At 42.6% G+C, this 16,931-nt stretch overlaps 6 protein-coding genes across 6 annotated transcripts; 2 read left to right on the top strand and 4 right to left on the bottom strand.

Moving 5' to 3' along the window:
• Positions 1-340: 340 nt before the first annotated feature.
• Positions 341-2,227, top strand: LOC108614570 (TBC1 domain family member 13). The gene is made up of 5 exons (XM_018008745.2): positions 341-512; positions 581-654; positions 706-1,169; positions 1,315-1,838; positions 1,901-2,227. The coding sequence occupies exons 1-5, from the start codon at positions 493-495 to the stop codon at positions 2,013-2,015; spliced, it is 1,197 nt and encodes a 398-aa protein (XP_017864234.1). The 5' UTR covers positions 341-492; the 3' UTR covers positions 2,016-2,227.
• LOC108614568 (crystallomitin S-Lap2) lies at positions 2,146-4,351 on the bottom strand. The gene is made up of 3 exons (XM_018008743.2): positions 3,068-4,351; positions 2,549-3,013; positions 2,146-2,485 (listed from the first exon to the last, which is right to left on the bottom strand). The coding sequence occupies exons 1-3, from the start codon at positions 4,109-4,111 to the stop codon at positions 2,345-2,347; spliced, it is 1,650 nt and encodes a 549-aa protein (XP_017864232.1). The 5' UTR covers positions 4,112-4,351; the 3' UTR covers positions 2,146-2,344.
• Positions 4,352-4,752: 401 nt separating this feature from the next.
• LOC108613010 (crystallomitin S-Lap1) lies at positions 4,753-6,903 on the bottom strand. The gene is made up of 2 exons (XM_018006174.2): positions 5,179-6,903; positions 4,753-5,120 (listed from the first exon to the last, which is right to left on the bottom strand). The coding sequence occupies exons 1-2, from the start codon at positions 6,676-6,678 to the stop codon at positions 4,980-4,982; spliced, it is 1,641 nt and encodes a 546-aa protein (XP_017861663.1). The 5' UTR covers positions 6,679-6,903; the 3' UTR covers positions 4,753-4,979.
• Positions 6,904-7,123: 220 nt separating this feature from the next.
• On the bottom strand, positions 7,124-13,155 carry LOC108613012 (uncharacterized). The gene is given in 6 exon segments (XM_018006177.2): positions 7,124-8,666; positions 8,732-8,927; positions 8,983-9,187; positions 9,770-9,931; positions 11,189-11,669; positions 12,847-13,155. Coding segments are annotated over 5 exon segments (1,473 nt in total). The 5' UTR covers positions 11,381-11,669; positions 12,847-13,155; the 3' UTR covers positions 7,124-7,948.
• Positions 13,156-13,441: 286 nt separating this feature from the next.
• LOC108613013 (LETM1 domain-containing protein 1) lies at positions 13,442-15,278 on the top strand. The gene is made up of 4 exons (XM_018006178.2): positions 13,442-13,759; positions 13,830-14,453; positions 14,513-14,801; positions 14,868-15,278. The coding sequence occupies exons 1-4, from the start codon at positions 13,644-13,646 to the stop codon at positions 15,204-15,206; spliced, it is 1,368 nt and encodes a 455-aa protein (XP_017861667.1). The 5' UTR covers positions 13,442-13,643; the 3' UTR covers positions 15,207-15,278.
• Positions 15,279-15,319: 41 nt separating this feature from the next.
• On the bottom strand, positions 15,320-16,680 carry RpL14 (ribosomal protein L14). Its single transcript, XM_018005129.2, has 4 exons — positions 16,624-16,680; positions 16,239-16,340; positions 15,801-15,995; positions 15,320-15,601 (listed from the first exon to the last, which is right to left on the bottom strand). The coding sequence occupies exons 1-4, from the start codon at positions 16,624-16,626 to the stop codon at positions 15,413-15,415; spliced, it is 489 nt and encodes a 162-aa protein (XP_017860618.2). The 5' UTR covers positions 16,627-16,680; the 3' UTR covers positions 15,320-15,412.
• Positions 16,681-16,931: the final 251 nt, after the last annotated feature.

Below are 16,931 nucleotides of genomic sequence, written 5' to 3'. Positions count from 1 at the left end.
ATGCGCCACAAAAACCATATAAACAATTTAGAATTGCTCTCGCTCGCTCTATTATACGGCCATACGTCTGCTCACGCCGACGCGTACGAGTAATATAGACGGCCCAAGCAAACAAAAAATTGAGAATAAACTATGGTTCGCCTAATGAGCACAAAACAACATGGTAATTATACAATCGGCTGAATTGGTGAAGAGTAACAAGTGCAATTGATGCAATAAAAGAATTATTCAAACAGAACAGCAGATTTATGCGTTTGAAATTTAGCGCGTAGGCAACTTAAAGGCAGCTCAAAATTGCGTGCAGCCAACTTCACGTCACAATTAAACAGCGTTGCCACACGGCTGAGGTGTCGATTCATTCATTATTAGCGTACTGCACATGCAGTCGTACGTCCCTGCTATTATCTACAATAAATAACAACAAAGCAATTGAAAAGAAAACGACAACAATCACGTACAACTTTATGGAGAGAAAAAGGACTTCCGAGCAGCATGGCAATTTTTAAAGCACGGTATGTAGCTGTGGTGCACAATGTAAACAGCCTTGTCTAAGGGAATGTTTCTCTCACTCTTTGTGCAGCGTAAAGGAATTCGAAGATATTTTTTCACAGGATGTAATTGAGCTGAAGCAGCTGCGCCAGCACACGTTCAATGGTTAGTATGATGTAGGTAGTAGAATAACAAGTAATAACATCCAATCCACAGGTGTCCCCGATGTGCTCAGCTTTCGTGCGCTCAGCTGGAAAATGCTGTTAGGGTATTTAGGACCCAGGCGTAGCACTTGGTCGACGACGCTGGCACAGAAACGTGCGCTGTATAAACAATTCATTATGGAGCTTGTGCTACCGCCTGGTCATACACATAACGGCGAAGGTGACAGCGATGATGGTAATGAATCAAGGGGCGTTGGCCTAAAAGATCATCCGCTCAGCGAGGGTCCGGAAAGCGCTTGGAATACATTTTTCAACGATAACGAATTTTTGCTACAAATTGATAAAGATGTGAGACGACTATGCCCAGACATATCGTTCTTTCAGCAGCCCACAGAGTATCCATGCGATATTGTTGTCCACAGCAAGGGAGAGCAGGGCCGAAGGCTACACGAACGAGTTGTGCCCTCCGTTTTAAGTTCGGCAAATGTTGAACGTAAAGGTCTAGGGGTGACGAAGGTGAGTTTGTGTAGTATGAAGACTTTGTTGGTCATTAAAAGCTTAAGAAACATATTCCATAATGCATTCAATACGGAATTTAGCAGCAAGTAAGTTAGCCTAATGTTAAAAATAAGAGACTAACATGATTTCTTCTCCCGACCAGATAAACTTGATTACAAAGCGCTCGGCGGAAAACTACGCCGCAATGGAAGAAGGTCAAGAAGCTCATTGGGAGGTTGTGCAACGAATATTATTTATCTACGCCAAACTGAATCCCGGCCAGGGTTATGTACAAGGCATGAACGAAATAGTTGGACCTATATACTATGTTATGGCCTCAGATCCTGATCTCTCAAATCGCGCACATGCCGAGGCGGATTGTTTCTTTTGCTTTACTGCGCTAATGAGTGAGATACGAGACTTTTTCATAAAAACTTTGGACGATGCGGAAGGTGGCATAAAGTGCATGATGTCTCGGCTGTCGAATATGTTAAAAGCAAAAGATCTAAGCATCTACAATCATCTCAAGAGCCAGGAGTTGCATCCACAGTACTATAGTTTCCGATGGATCAATTTATTACTCTCACAAGAATTTCCACTGCCAGATGTGTTACGTATATGGGATTCAATATTCTCGGATGAGAATCGTTTCGATTTCCTCATCAAAATATGCTGCTCGATGATATTGTAAGTCAGAGAAACCGTACTTCAAATGTAGATAATTATTACAACGTATTATTCGTTTATAGAATTCAACGGGAGGCCATACTAGAGAATGATTTTGCGTCGAATGTGAAGCTGTTGCAGAATTATCCACCCATTGATATTAACGTTGTTCTGACGCATGCTGTCTCACTGGCGTAGCAGTCGCCGTACTCAAATTCGAATTTATGCCACAGCTTGCAATTTCTATTTTATTACCTGATTGATCGAGATTCTGATGAGCAATACGTAAAGCAATTATTGACGAATGTATCAAAACGCACGTTCCATATACTAAGAACTGTCTGTATTTATACACATGCTTTTGATAAAACATTTAATTTTTTAAACCTGATTAAACTACTGAATTTTAACATCTCTCTGTCCAAATTAAAACTCACATACTTAAAAGTCGCAGGTCTACCTTTTGTAAAATAACTTCGATTCATGTGAAAAACTCTTGATAACTTAAACTGCAACACAACGTCTGCTTACTTGCCCATCTTTGGAGCAGTATCCTTGCAAATAGTCTGAGCAATAAATTCTATTAACGTGCGAGTTGGACGACCAGCCATGCCTCTTCTCAAATACTCGTACTCATCACCTACTGTTACCATAACATTGGAAGCATCCTAGATAGATAACGGCACATGGTAAGTTATAAACATACATATATAAGTATGCAGATTACTTACAATGTGCATCCATTGACCACAAGGCACAAACTCCCTCAGGAAAGCAGCGGCTTTACAGGGACGGCCACCACGCCCAATACCATAATTCTGAACATCACTGCGTCCACCAGAGCGGACAGTCTTACTATAGTAATTCCATAGAGGGAAACGCCAGACGCGATCACCGGTATGCATGCTGGCATGTTTGATCTGTTGCCACAGGATTTCAGAATTGGTGAAGACGCCACACGCAGCCTCATCTAAAGCTTGGCGCATGTAGCCCGAGCAGGTGCCAATGTCAATGATGCACTTGGGGCAGAAGTTCTGGCCATAGAGCAATGCATCAGCTAGAACTAGAACATCCTCATGGTCGGTACACTGAACTTCAATGGTCTTGCCATTCATCGACTTGACCATGTCTCCGGGACGGAACGAATTGCAACCAATGACGTTTTCACAAAGTGGAATAAGGCCGCGAATGTTAACCTAAGCATCGAAAGAGTAACATATATTCATATAACTTTGTTTAAGTTAACTCACTGGCAAACGCAACCCCGCCACGGCACGACAGGTGGCCACCACAACAGCAGCTCCCGTCATATCACCACGCATGTGATAAAGTTCTTGACGTTCCTTGAGGCACAAGCCTCCGGCGTCAAAGGTCACACCTTGTCCGACCAACACAATGGGACGCTCCTCCGCACAAGTGCCGTAGTAGCTCAGTTCGAGGAAGATGGGCGGTTCACAAGAGGCTTTGCCAACTGCAAGGAAGGCATGCATCGACTGACTCTCAGCCCATCCCTCTACTTTGACTTCCACGTTCACACCTGATTTACACAGAACCTCCACAACATTCTGGGCGAATGCTGTTGGCGTCAGAAGGTTCGAAGGCATTTCCTGAAGCTGGCGCGTAAGGTTCTGAGCAGCAGCTTTCTGCAGTCCAATGCGCCAGCCTTCAATATCGCATATCTCATCCTTGGTGGTATACAGATCGATGGATGGCACTGACATACGTTTCTTGGGATCACGCAGCTCCTGGTACACCCAGATGCCCAGAGCTGCGCCCTCAGCCGCCGATTCGGCATGACCACAGTTCTCGACTTCGATTCGATCTGTATCCAGCTCGGCCAGAATCCGACAAGCATCAGCCACCGACCGACGGATGGCCTCTTTCTGCTCATCCAGCACCTCGTAGGGATTATAGCCGAGGCACTCTTTTCCCAGACCGATGACAGCCACCGCCGAGTAGTAAGGTACTCGCTCTGGTTCTATCGCGAAGAGCAGACGCGTTTCTCCACGCTTTGGCATGGGTCCAGACATACGTAGGACCTCCAGCAATCGTCCATGCGTCTTCTGCACGTTATATCGCCAGCCGGCCTGAGTTAGGATGCCGGCATCATTTTTGTCCTCTTCATCCGCATATACTCCGATAATAAGGCCCCGAGACGGGGGATCTGCACAGATTTCCATCTGCTGAATCTGCAGCATTTGGTTTATCATCTGCGAATAATTTCGCTTGATGATTGCTTTTGCATTACGCATCTGCATAACCCGCGAGGCAAAGCGTTGCGTTACACGAAACATTTCGACTTATTTTTTTAGAAATGAAAAAAAACTTATGAAAACTTTTTGTAATATATATCTGTACTTTGAAGGCACAAAAGAGAAAGATTTTTTCCGGAATAGTTGAAATTATTGCGTGTTCTGTCGCCAAAGATTTGAAAATGTGAATGAGGACTGGAGTTAACGAACAATAACACAAAAACTCCAAGACTTACTAGATCTGAATATTTTCTATATATGTATTTCGATTCAAATTACTGCGACTAGGAGATAGCTAAGCTCTAGGTTTCAAGGCAAAGTATATCAAATTACTCCGAATAGAAAATACCCTAAATTGAATGTCAAGAGAAAAACAATCTCTATATATTGTGTATATTTTGGTTCACTCCGAATAGGATATACCCTAAGTTCTGTGACATATATACCCAAAACATGTCCAGTATCTGCTTAATTCCGTTTAAAAATCAAAGATAATGCGATCTATTCTATTTCCTAGAACCGATAGGCTTAATCCATATATAAGCAAATCTACATTTATCCGAAGATTAGATTGACTAGATTGATATAGAAATAAGTCAAACTGCCGTAGCCTAGAAGTATCGGCAACTTCTTATGTCTAAGATTTCTACAATAGAATTCCTCTAGATGAATAAACAATATAGTTCTAGTCACAACAGTATCAAAGTTTAATTGAGTGTTAAAGGGCAGTGTTTTTACAATATAATTTAACTAGTAATTTATGAACATATCGGAAAACGGAAAACGAAATACAAAACATATCCATTTAGAAAACACTTCCGTCCACCACCGTGTGATTAATTTGATAACCACGACCTACGATCTGGAAAATGGCGTACAATTGAATTTCACAAGAAATACGAGAACTTTTCTATTTTCCCATCTTCGGAGCAGTATCCTTGCAGATGGTCTGGGCAATAAACTCAATTAACGTCCGGGTAGGTCGACCAGCCATGCCACGACGCAAGTATTCGAAATCTATGCCATTTGTCACCATCACATTGGTCGCATCCTAAAAAGGGAATTGAGCTTTAGTAAGAATGTCCGATAGTACCCCGATATGTACTTACAATATGCATCCACTGTCCGCAAGGCACAAATTCACGCAGGAAAGCAGCCGCCTTGCAGGGGCGTCCGCCACGACCAATGCCGTAGTTCTGCACATCGCTACGCTGTCCGGCACGGACGGCTTTGCTGTAGTAGTTCCATAGAGGGAAACGCCAGACGCGATCACCGGTATGCATGCTGGCATGTTTGATCTGTTGCCATAGGATTTCAGAATTGGTGAAGACGCCACACGCAGCCTCATCTAAAGCTTGGCGCATGTAGCCCGAGCAGGTGCCAATGTCAATGATGCACTTGGGGCAGAAGTTCTGGCCATAGAGCAATGCATCAGCTAGAACTAGAACATCCTCATGGTCGGTACACTGAACTTCAATGGTCTTGCCATTCATCGACTTGACCATGTCGCCGGGACGGAATGAATTGCAACCAACCACATTTTCACAAAGTGGGATGAGACCGCGAATGTTGACTGGCAAACGCAGCCCTGCTACGGCGCGACAGGTGGCCACCACAACAGCAGCTCCCGTCATATCACCTCGCATATGGTACAACTCCTCGCGCTCTTTGAGGCACAAGCCACCGGCATCAAAGGTGATGCCTTGTCCGACCAACACAATGGGACGCTCCTCCGCACAAGTGCCGTAGTAGCTCAGTTCGAGGAAGATGGGCGGTTCACAAGAGGCTTTGCCAACTGCAAGGAAGGCATGCATCGACTGACTCTCGGCCCATCCCTCTACCTTGACTTCCACATTCACACCTGATTTACACAGAACCTCCACAACATTCTGGGCGAATGCTGTTGGTGTCAGTAGATTGGAAGGCATTTCCTGAAGCTGCCGGGTCAGGTTCTGTGCAGCAGCTTTCTGCAGTCCGATGCGCCAGCCTTCTATATCGCAGGGCTCATCTTTGAGCGCATAGAGATCGATTGAAGGCACATAGATTCGAGTCTTGGGGTCGCGCATTTCTTGATAGGCCCAAATACCTAAGGCAGCTCCTTCCGCTGCAGACTCTGCATGTCCACAATTCTCAACTTCAATTCTGTCTGTATCGAGCTCAGCTAAAATCTGACAGGCCTTTGCCACAGAGCGTCGGATAGCTTCCTTTTGCTCATCCAGAACCTCATAGGGATTGTAACCCAGACACTCCTTGCCCAAGCCAACAACAGCTACGACGGAATAGTAGGGAACTCGCTCCGGCTCAATGGCGAACAGGAGGCGAGCCTCTCCGCGCTTCGGCATCGGTCCAGACATACGCAGCACCTCAATCAAACGACCGTTTGTCTTCTGGACATTGTATCGCCAACCAGCTGCGGTCAGGATGCCCGCGTCGTTCTTGTCTTCCTCGTCGGCATAGACGCCGATGACCAGACCGCGCGAGGGCTGATCCGCACAGATGTCCATCTGTTGGAGCATCAGCATCTGGTTGATGGCTTGTGAGGCAAACTGACGACATATCGTCTTCGGCCTTAAGACACGAAAGACTACGCGACGGGTGAGCCCAAACATGATTCTCTCAAACGGGAAATATTTAATACGAATTTCACCAAAATTTTGTTTTTTTATTGGGGGTAAAAAAAAAAAAAACTATACAAATATTTTTTTCCGGAAAAAGAGAAACTACGAATTTGTGTAAATACTATAAATTTTTTTTTGTTGACCGATATGTACTTTACAATACATTAACAGAGACTGATCTAAATCTGGTTTTCGACTAAAGCATGAGCTGCTTTTGAATTTCCATGGCCATCTATGATTCAAGCCAACCCAGCTCAAATCCTAGCCTACTCTCATCAAATGATTACAAATTATATTTCAGTGTACAAAATTAGATGTTCCCAAATTGCAAGAGTTTGGCTTCAATAGCGACGAAACGGACAGCAAGACGGACCTTGCACAGAACCAATATACTAATTTCACTTTCCGTGAATTAGTATAAATAAATATAAAGACGTTTCATTTAGTTAAGCATTTCATTTCAATTGTATTTTTATAAGCATTTGCTTGTTTTAATTAGTATAGCTCGTTAAATTGTTAATTAGGTACAATGTTTGAATTCACTTAATAATACTGCTTTATGTTTATTAGAATTTCATTTGATAACAGTTTCAACCAGAAATATGCGTATACTTAATATATATATATATATATATATATATATATATATATATACATATATAATAAATATGTCTATATTTATGCTTTTATTATGTCGTACAAATATAAAATTAAATAATTAAAGCTTATGAATCAGTTGTCTATATTATTTAACAAGTTTCTTGTACTTTAGAGTTGTTATTGTATATTTAAGAGAAAAAATATAAATATATATATTGTATTGAATGTAGGTTTGGCTTGGGATATGTTTCTGTTTAGATCGATTCGATTTGCTACCTGTTGGTGGGGCGTTTATCTTCTTCTTTTTTATTATTTATCTGATATAGTTGATAGAGTTTTCTTTTGCTTTAAATAGGAGTTCGACCAATTTATCAAGAGACTAATAAACGTTGAGGACGTGCAACATTCTAAGGGAAACATTTAGAAGAGGCACATGTTTTTGTTTAATTTTGAGCAAATAAATAGTAGAAATTTTTAATATTTGAAATTCAGCGATCTCTTTGTTAGTTAGTTTCTGCATTAAGATTGGCACTGGCTTTTAGTTTTAGTTTTTTTTCCTTTTTTTTTTATTTTTTATTCGGCAAGCATATTCGATTTAAGCAGGCTTGCAGAGCGTATTTAGCCACAGATTTGAGCTACAGCGAAAGGGGTTTGATGACAATCACAGGATTGTTGTCACTGTCACGGGCATGCCCTCGGCATTCAGGGATTGCTCGGTGGCTACCTGCACCCGATTGGTAAAGCTCTCGACGCTGTTCCCCTTGCTCAGATCGATGGGTGGTATATCCTCGTCGTAGTCCGAGGCCAGCTCCTCCTCGGCGAGGTAGCTGCACTTCGGACGCTCATCCGTGTCGAGGGCATGAAAGTAGTGGGCCTTGGCCTTGCTGCCCGAGTGACTTGCCACATAGATAATACCATCATCCGTGTCCTCAGCGTCCAGCTGATGACCACCATAATTGCCATAGCCCGCCTCGCATTGATACGGATTCGACTTCACGTGCACGTTCCGGCAGCTGCCACCACAATTATGATGGCTCTCAGCTAAACCACCATCGGCGCCATAGCAGTGACCGCGGTGCTGATGCTGCTGATGGTGTTGCGACTGACTCGACGAGTGGGTGTGGGAGTGCGTGTGCACCTGTTGGCCCACGCCAGCGGCTGCGCTGCTGGAGTGAGCCACTGACTGCTATATGTGAGACTGAGAGCGAGCTATAGACAGCGAGTAGGGGCTCGTGTCCTTATGCAATCGCATCGTATCGTAGATGGGAAACTCGCAACAGAGTATGAACTTGAGTGCCCCAGGCACCTCCTCATAAATGGCCGGCGGCACAGGTATTAGTGGCGACGTGGTTGCCTTGTATTTGCGGTAATCCACCTGGCTGTAAGGTGGAAAATGATTTAAGTAATGCTTGGCTAGCACAAGAGTGATTTATAGTGCACTTACTTTTTGTACTTCTCATCTGCACTGCGCTCACGTAGCGGAATGCCGGACAAGAAGAGTATAATCAGCGTGGTAAAGATGGGCGATGCTATGGCCACCCACTCATGGCCAGTGATCACGTTTAGGGAGATGACAAAGATGCCCCACCAGACAATCACCTCGCCAAAGTAATTCGGATGCCGCGACAGACCCCAAAGACCTACGATGACAGCTATATGTATGGAGCCGCTGGTTGATTTCCCGCCTGCACTTACCATCATTGCAAAACTTGCCATGATTGGCCGGATCCTGGCGAAAAGAGAACTTCTGCAGGTCCGCATACGTCTCGGCCAGCAGGCCGACAATAAACATGCCCGTGCCCGTGGAATCCAATGTGGTCATGCCTTTAACAGCCTGAGGCTGGGTGTGACGCGAATTGATTATTATGACCGGCAGCGAGACGACAAACACCCAAATGGCCTGCACGAGTAGAAAAAAAAAAGAATGAAAAAAGTGCATTCAAGCGAAAAGCTAATAACAGTTTGGCTGCAGTCTGGATGACATCGCTCGAAGCAATATAGATAATATACTTATATCAACATTGAGTTTCAGTATAGACTATCCAATCCACTCTGTTATTAAATCATGCAGGAGCATTAAGAGCACAGTTATGTTCGGTAAATGGCTAAATTGCCAGCACTGCTGAGCAGAGCCAACAAGTGCTGGCAATCAAATCGTTGCGACACGCCACAAATGTGGAAGGACAGCCACAGCCCCAGCCACAGTCACAGCCACAGCCACAGCCACACACTCCCACACACACATTTAGTGAGAGACCGAGTGGCACTTGCATTTGCATAGCCCAGCATCAGCGACAAGCCATTGAAATATTAATAACAACATCATGGGAAATTGGCATGCGCTGACAGATTCATTGATTACCAACAGCTGTAGTGGAACACAGTGCACGGTCCACGGTCCACGGTTCATGGTCCATGGTCCATGTCTGTCACTCGTATTACTAGCACTTTTAATATTCATTTTATTTGCATGGCAACTCACCTGAAAGGTCCAAAATATAGCATAGCGTATGATATTGCGTCGCGTATCCTCAAACTGTTTGTCTCGGCCCAGTTTGATGATGCGATACAGCAAATAGCCAGAGAGTCTAGCGCCCCACAGGCAGACGAAGACAGTGACCATAAGCTGACGACTCTCATAGGCCTAGGCAGCATAAATGGGATAAGAATTTATTGTTATTGCTAAAGTAAATATACAAAATATATATATGTATACAATTTTATTAAAGAGTAAGGTCAAACAGCTTGTCTATAGGGATGTATACAGAGACCTCAATTAACTTTGTTGCCTTAAGTCAACATTTTGTATTGCATCACAAAAATCACACAGTATGGCGAAACATATTTAAAATGCAAAAGAAAAACTTTTAGTTGCGCTCGCCTTCGTGTCCTTTTGCAATGCTGAAGCACAGAACTCCCCCATGAATTTATCGCCCAGCTGTTTCCTGCAAAATTGAATTGCTTTTCTAAAGTTTATTTTTTATTTATATTTAGCCAGCTTTGCTCAGTAAAAATTGCTATGCAATTCCCGGTTAACCGCATGCAATTCAGTATATTTTTGGTTTTTATTTCTCCTCTTATTTATTTATTTTATTTTACATATATATATATATATATATTTTTTTTTTGCCCGTTTTGTGCCTCCAAATGGTTTTTTATTTATATTTTCATTTACGACTAAGCCACCGCAGCAATGGTCATCCATTGCGAAGTGCCGCATCGCTGACCCGGGCGCTGGCTGTGCACAGCTTTTATGCCGTGATAAATGTGCGCCGCTCCCAGAGGTATCAACGCAATTCATTTATTTATTGTGGCACGATTGGCAGCTGGCGTATGCAATAAATCAGAGTGCTTATAAAAACTGCAAAAGGAATCCTAGAGGCGAACGTAAATTCGCATTCAAGTGTGAACAGAGTCAGGTCAATATGATGAAGGAAGAGCCCGCTTAAATAGATATTTGCAAGCGAGGCGCCGCGTTTGCTCTACACTTGAACTTGTTCAGCAGCTTTAAAATGCACAATTGCAAACAGTTCAGCAGACAGGACGACAAACAACTTGGCCGAAGGACCATGGCCGCAGTTGCCTGCACCAGACAAGGTCAAACTAACAACAATAACAAGAGCAGCAACAGCAGCAACAACAGGCGCAGAGTGTGGGCCAGTTGGGCGTTTACCTATTGTTACCGCAAATGCAACTACAGATGCTCCCTGCACACACACAAACGCACACACTCCCAGACTCATATCGCACAATGCTGTGTGTGTGTGTGTGTGCGGGAGCGTGTGCACACTTTTCGCTTTTCAATGTCAGCTACAAAATACCGACAAATCCCAAACACACAAAAAACAAGCTTTAAACCATTTAATTTGTAGCCCAGCTTAACAGCCAGTTTTACACTCACCTTGGAGGGACGATCCAATTGGCCTATGAAAAAGGTCAGCAATGCTATAACAATGAAATTAACGCCGCCAGCAAAGTCCGAGAGTTTATCCAAGTGTAACAAAGCATTCAATAGGAAGAATATCAGCTGCATTGTGGTTATCACAATCGCGCTAATGGCAAAGTGATTTAAGCCCCAAATATTGATGGCCATTTTCCCGGACTTGGCCTAAACACGATTTCGATTCGATTTGGGTGTCTGCTTCTAATTGCTACAGCTTCCTGTTCATTCTCTTCCTCCTCTGTTACGGTTCATTCTGTTTTTGTTTTTTGTTTCTGTTTTGTTTTGTTGTTGTTTTTTTTTTTTTTATTTTGCTTACATTTCGTTTTTGGGGCAATTGGCACTTAGCCAGGCTGTCAGCACTTTACCTATAATTGCAATTTATTGATTGCGTCCATTTGGTTTTTATTTATTTTTTATCAGGTAGATCAAAATAGATCAGCTGACGACAGAGTATATGAATAGTTGTAGAGATAATAGTAGATGAAATGTATAGTAAATAGAGTTGAATATTAAAAAAAAATATACATTTCTTATTATTTCTTTTATTTGTCATCACTTTAAATTTATTTAAAAATTAGGTAGATATAAAAAATATGATGATTTGTTTCTGTATATTTTCTTATATTTAATTTACTTTTTTAGGCCTTCAACTGTCCAGACTTTTATTTCACAACTGTAAATTAAACTCATCTCAGCCGGATAATAATTATACACGTCCCTGCACACATTTTGTAATTAACTTCTACAGCCGCAACCTTTGGCCTCTGAAAGCCTTGTATATGCGTACGCATGTAAGTGCAAGGATATATGCACATTAATTAAAACGAGACCCGCGGCCTTACACATGAATATCTTAAAGAGAAATGCAGCTACACACACAGGGACACCTGTGCGACTAGGCGTTTGTAATTTGCAGCCGCAAGACATTGACAAAGTGTCTGCGCAGCATCGCTTATATCCTTTGTCAAATAGTTTCTGCAACTTTGACACGCTGAAGTAGACTTTTGCATATTTAGCATGCAAGCCGCTGTCACCTTTCGGAAATGTATGCGAAAGTTAATGAAATACTTGTTTAACAGCTACTTACTAGAAAAACTTTACGAATTTTAATATATATAATATATATGTATATGTAGTAGTTCAATTAGCTAGATCTTATTCTACTCCGTGCAACGGTCACGCACTTAAGCCAATACAATTTACGAAATTGAATTTGTGCAGGTCCACGCCACGTGCCAGTTCGCTAAGGCTATTTATAGCTCTTGTTGTTTCTATTTGAGTAAGGGCTGTTTCAAGTTTACCTTTGAGTTGGCTTCAATTGCAGGGCAAACAAACAAATGGTTGAAGTTTCGGGCACACACTTCGTATACTTAACAAGTGTAAATAGTGTAACAGAAGCCATGCTAGAGATGACTAACCGTAGAGAGTATAGCCTAGACTAGTAGCCGCATTAGCCGCAGCAATGAATTCGATATTAGAATACAGCTCAAGCGCCTACGCATTGAAGCATATTTATAAAGGATGCTGCCGCTATTTGTTGTGCCTGCTCTTCGCTCGGCGCTTGCACAAGTGAAAGTAAGTTTCTTACATATTTCTTTTTGAAGGTCTTTACATACATATACACACAGACACATACACCTACAAGCCCACAAGCACAAGCACATGCACACGCACACGTGCGTAGGACTCGCGCGTCAAATCTCCTTTGATACCTATCAACATCTGATACTTTATTTCCGTTTTCGTTTTCGCTCTAGCAACAAGGCAACCAGCTTGATTCAGCACTAATTAAATTTTTATTGTTTACAAGTTTTAATTAAAAAAGTTTTTGTAGCGTAAAGTAACTAACACGAAAAGCTGCGTGGCCGCATGAAGTGCGTACAAGCGACTGTTGCCACGAAATGCTGCGGATAAACTGAAGGAAAAAGTAGCTAGAAAACAAGCTAGAATGAAATTTCTGAGGTGATGCCATGCGCAGCTGCATGCAGTAAATGTCTCTTAACGCAATTTGTGACGACACACTCTAAAAATTTGAAATTCGCGCCTAGACAACAAACCAGAACTAACAAACTCATATAACATCTATTTAAAAATATAAATAATTTCTTAAATTTTTACCGCCTAAAGATATGCTGCAAAAAATGAACCAACGTGGCAGCGCTAACACTGCCACACTCGACTTATCGACATTATCAAAAATGTGTATCGCAACATTTAATTTGAAGCAGCATGTTGATGAAATATTGAACATCGTGAAGTTGGCTGTGGCCACTCACCTAAAAAAAGAAATACAAGTTATAGATTAATATAATTAAGTGCAACCTTATAGGCTGGCTCCTGCATAGGAGTTGCACTCGTTGCGTAATTACGCACGCTTGTGGGTGGTGTGTTAGGTTGGGACTGTAACATAAAAATGGCATTGGCATTGCGGGTGTTATGCTTAGCCCACAGCAGCGGCAGTTTGGGAAGGTGGCCACAAGAGCGCCGCCGATTGCTCCGATTATGTTGCAGGTCTAGGCTGCAAAGCAGGTGAGTGTAATTACATGATTAGCCCGATTGACAACCGGCATTAAAAACCCATTTCAAACATCATTATCAGGCAGACAACGAATTACAGTACACAAGAGCAGGAATCAACATCGACGGCAACGAAAGCTCCGCCGCAAATTAAGCGAAATGTTGCGTCCGAGATAACAAGTGTTGGCAAAGTCATTTATGAGGCTAGCTGGGATGCCAAAAATTCCAAAAATCTAAGTTCGCAAGTAAAAAGTGGCACAACTGGTGAGATAGTCGTTAGAACTGCAACTAGTCCCAGCAGCGGGCCACCAAAAGAGAGCAAAGATAAGGATAAGGATGACGATAAGGATAAAGAGCAGGAGCAACCCAAGTCAAAGCGCGAACAGATGCGCGACAATGTGCAGGAATACATATTCACGCGTTACTTTAACTATGTAAAAAACTATGACAAAGTACTGGAAAAGAATTTCCCGAAGGCTATGCAGCTCTATAGGGTGTTCTTCGAGGGAGTCAAGGACTTCTTTGCGGACATGAAGCGTTTCTTGAAGATTTCGCGCATTGCCAACCATGCGCCGCAGGGCATACGGGCACTGAATCGTCAAGAGCTCGAGCTGTATATGCAAATGCCGCGTGATATGATGAAAGTAGCGCCTGCCTTAATTGGCTGCTCCTTGCCAATGGTGGGCTATGCTTTCTTTCCGCTTGTGTAAGTGAATTGGTAAACAGAACATTTCAACAGATAATTGTATCAATAACCTCATGCAGCTTTTGGTACCCACGCATTTTCCTAACACCTCACTTCTGGACGGAACCGCAGCGTATCGAGTTCCAAAAATACTATACGAAACGCCGGCTTCAGTGCAACAAATCCGTGCTCCGCTGCCTTCAGGCCAAACTCAAGCAGGTTGAGGGTCACCACAAGTACGCAGAGTTCGAGGCGATTCTGGGTCAACTTGGCAGCGGCACACATCCTACACCGGAGGCGCTCATCTCAGTCAAAGACATTTTTGCCGAGGGACCCTACTCTTTGTTGGGCATGTCGCGAAAACACGTCGTAAACACAAATGCTTCCTATTCAATATCTTTGTTTTGTTTAAGCTGAAGATTGTTTTGCTTGCAGAAATGTCTAGTCAAGATGCATGGACTACCTAACAGCCTATTTAAGCGTCACCGCTTGCACGAGCATGCATTCCTGGTGCACTTTATGGACATGGCTATTACCCGTGAGGGTGGCGTTCACAATCTGAGCTTGGCTTCGTTGCGATACTCCTGCTGTCTGCGGGGCCTAAATCCGGATGACCTAAGCGCGGAGGAGATGATCGATTGGCTACGCAAGTGGGTGAAAGTATCCACGTCGATACAAGGCGAACATATCACTCTCTTTCTCCATCTGCCTGTCCTGTTGGGCTACAACCATCCCAACAACTGGAAAACCATATATTGCAATAAGACTCCATAGGGAACTGGTGCTAGTTGCTCAAAAATTGTTTTTTGTTTTTCAAAAGCAAATAAAACTGTTATATAAAATTTAGATATACTGCTTCCATGTAGGAATAGATTAAACAGGGGGTCTTCGTGTTTTTCCTAAAAATAACACTTCTTTTATTTGCTCCTTTGAGTTGGATGTTCATCAAGCAGTTACTTTCATTAAATTTATTTTCCATTTTATTTCTTGGCCTTGGGCTTGGCCTTCTCGGCGCGCAGACGCTCACGACGATCCTTCTTCAGGATGCGTGGTGTACCATCGGACTTGGTGCGCTTCTTCAATGTGTTGAAGGCAATGGTCAGCAACTTGTTGCGCTGACGCTTGGCATAGCGCAGCTTGAAACGGTCAAAGTCGTTTAATTGCGAGCGCTGCAATAAAATAAATGATACCAGAATTAGTAATCGGAATCATAAGCAAAGTGTAAAGTTAATCAATTTTAAGTTGGTTTCAGTTTAAAATAAAAGCTAGCTTCATGTATGTATCAGCCGGCAATTCCTATCAAGAACATTCAATTATCATCATGTGCAGCACACAGAGAGCGAAAGTTCAGCTCTGTATTTCCCTCACCTTGCAGATGTTTTGTGCCTTAATGGACCAGGCACTGGTTTTCCATTGTGCCTTCAGGTCGCTGTCCACCCAGGCTTTGCGCACAATGCTTGTGGGCGCGGTGTATGGGAACTTGATGCGGTACTTGGTCAGATGCAGATTGTTCAATCTGTATTCCTGACGTGGAACACCAGTCAGAGGTCCATCAACCAAAACCTGTAAGAAATAAATAAATTAGTTCAACTGCACTACAATTATTGAGCAGCAACAATTGTGTGTGTATTGTATTTGGCGGTTGGCAGACAGTTTTTGCTTTCAGTTAAGTAACTTAGCTTCATTTATGTGTCAGTTGGCACTTCCTATCAAGAAGACAAATTATCATCATGTGCGAATGGCTGCTGCCTCAAGCGAACACACATTTCTTGTTGCTGCTATTCATGCACAGGTGGATCCACTTACTCTGTTTTGATCAATGACGTCGACAATGGCAACCAGGCGACCCTTCAGGGGACCTGCGGAGGCCTTGGCGATGCGACCAGTTTGTACGAATCTCTCGAAAGGCTGCAATCACACAACATAAAAGACTCATATCAGTAAAAATTCTTTTCAAATCGCGGGGTGTAGTATGGACTGCGCGTTGGCTGCTAGCTGAACCGTTCTGGACACCACGTGAAATATTTTCATTGCATTTAATACAATCACAGAATCATTTATTTGGCGATTTTTCGTTAGCAGTAGCTCAACGCGGTTTTCCCAAGAATTTCTTAATTCAGTAAGCGCACTTTAAACCTTTTTATTTTCACATTTTCAGTCCAAATGAGGAAAATACTTTATTGGATCTTACCATGACGCTAACCGGAAAGAAAGAGAAGGAACGTAACAATTTTGACAGCTCGGCATCAACATGGCGAAATGTGTGCACCAATACAGGGTTGCAATTGGAATGTGCGTTACAGCACTGTTGTTATTATTGCCAGTTCCAAAATGAGTTGATTGCAGATATATCACAAAAAATTAAGATTTAAATAATTTCTAAATTACTTGAGAACAGATAAAATATTTGTACTATTTTTATAATTATTGTTTTAATAAATTTATTATTAATTCAGTTATTTATTTATCATAATATCGCAATAGATGTTTCCATCAACA

This window comes from Drosophila arizonae, chromosome 4, assembly GCF_054131065.1.
Source record: "Drosophila arizonae isolate 15081-1271.41 chromosome 4, UAZ_ARI_1.0, whole genome shotgun sequence".
In the NCBI taxonomy this organism is placed as follows: Eukaryota; Metazoa; Arthropoda; class Insecta; order Diptera; family Drosophilidae; genus Drosophila; species Drosophila arizonae.
This window is presented reverse-complemented; position numbering and strand designations above follow the sequence as displayed.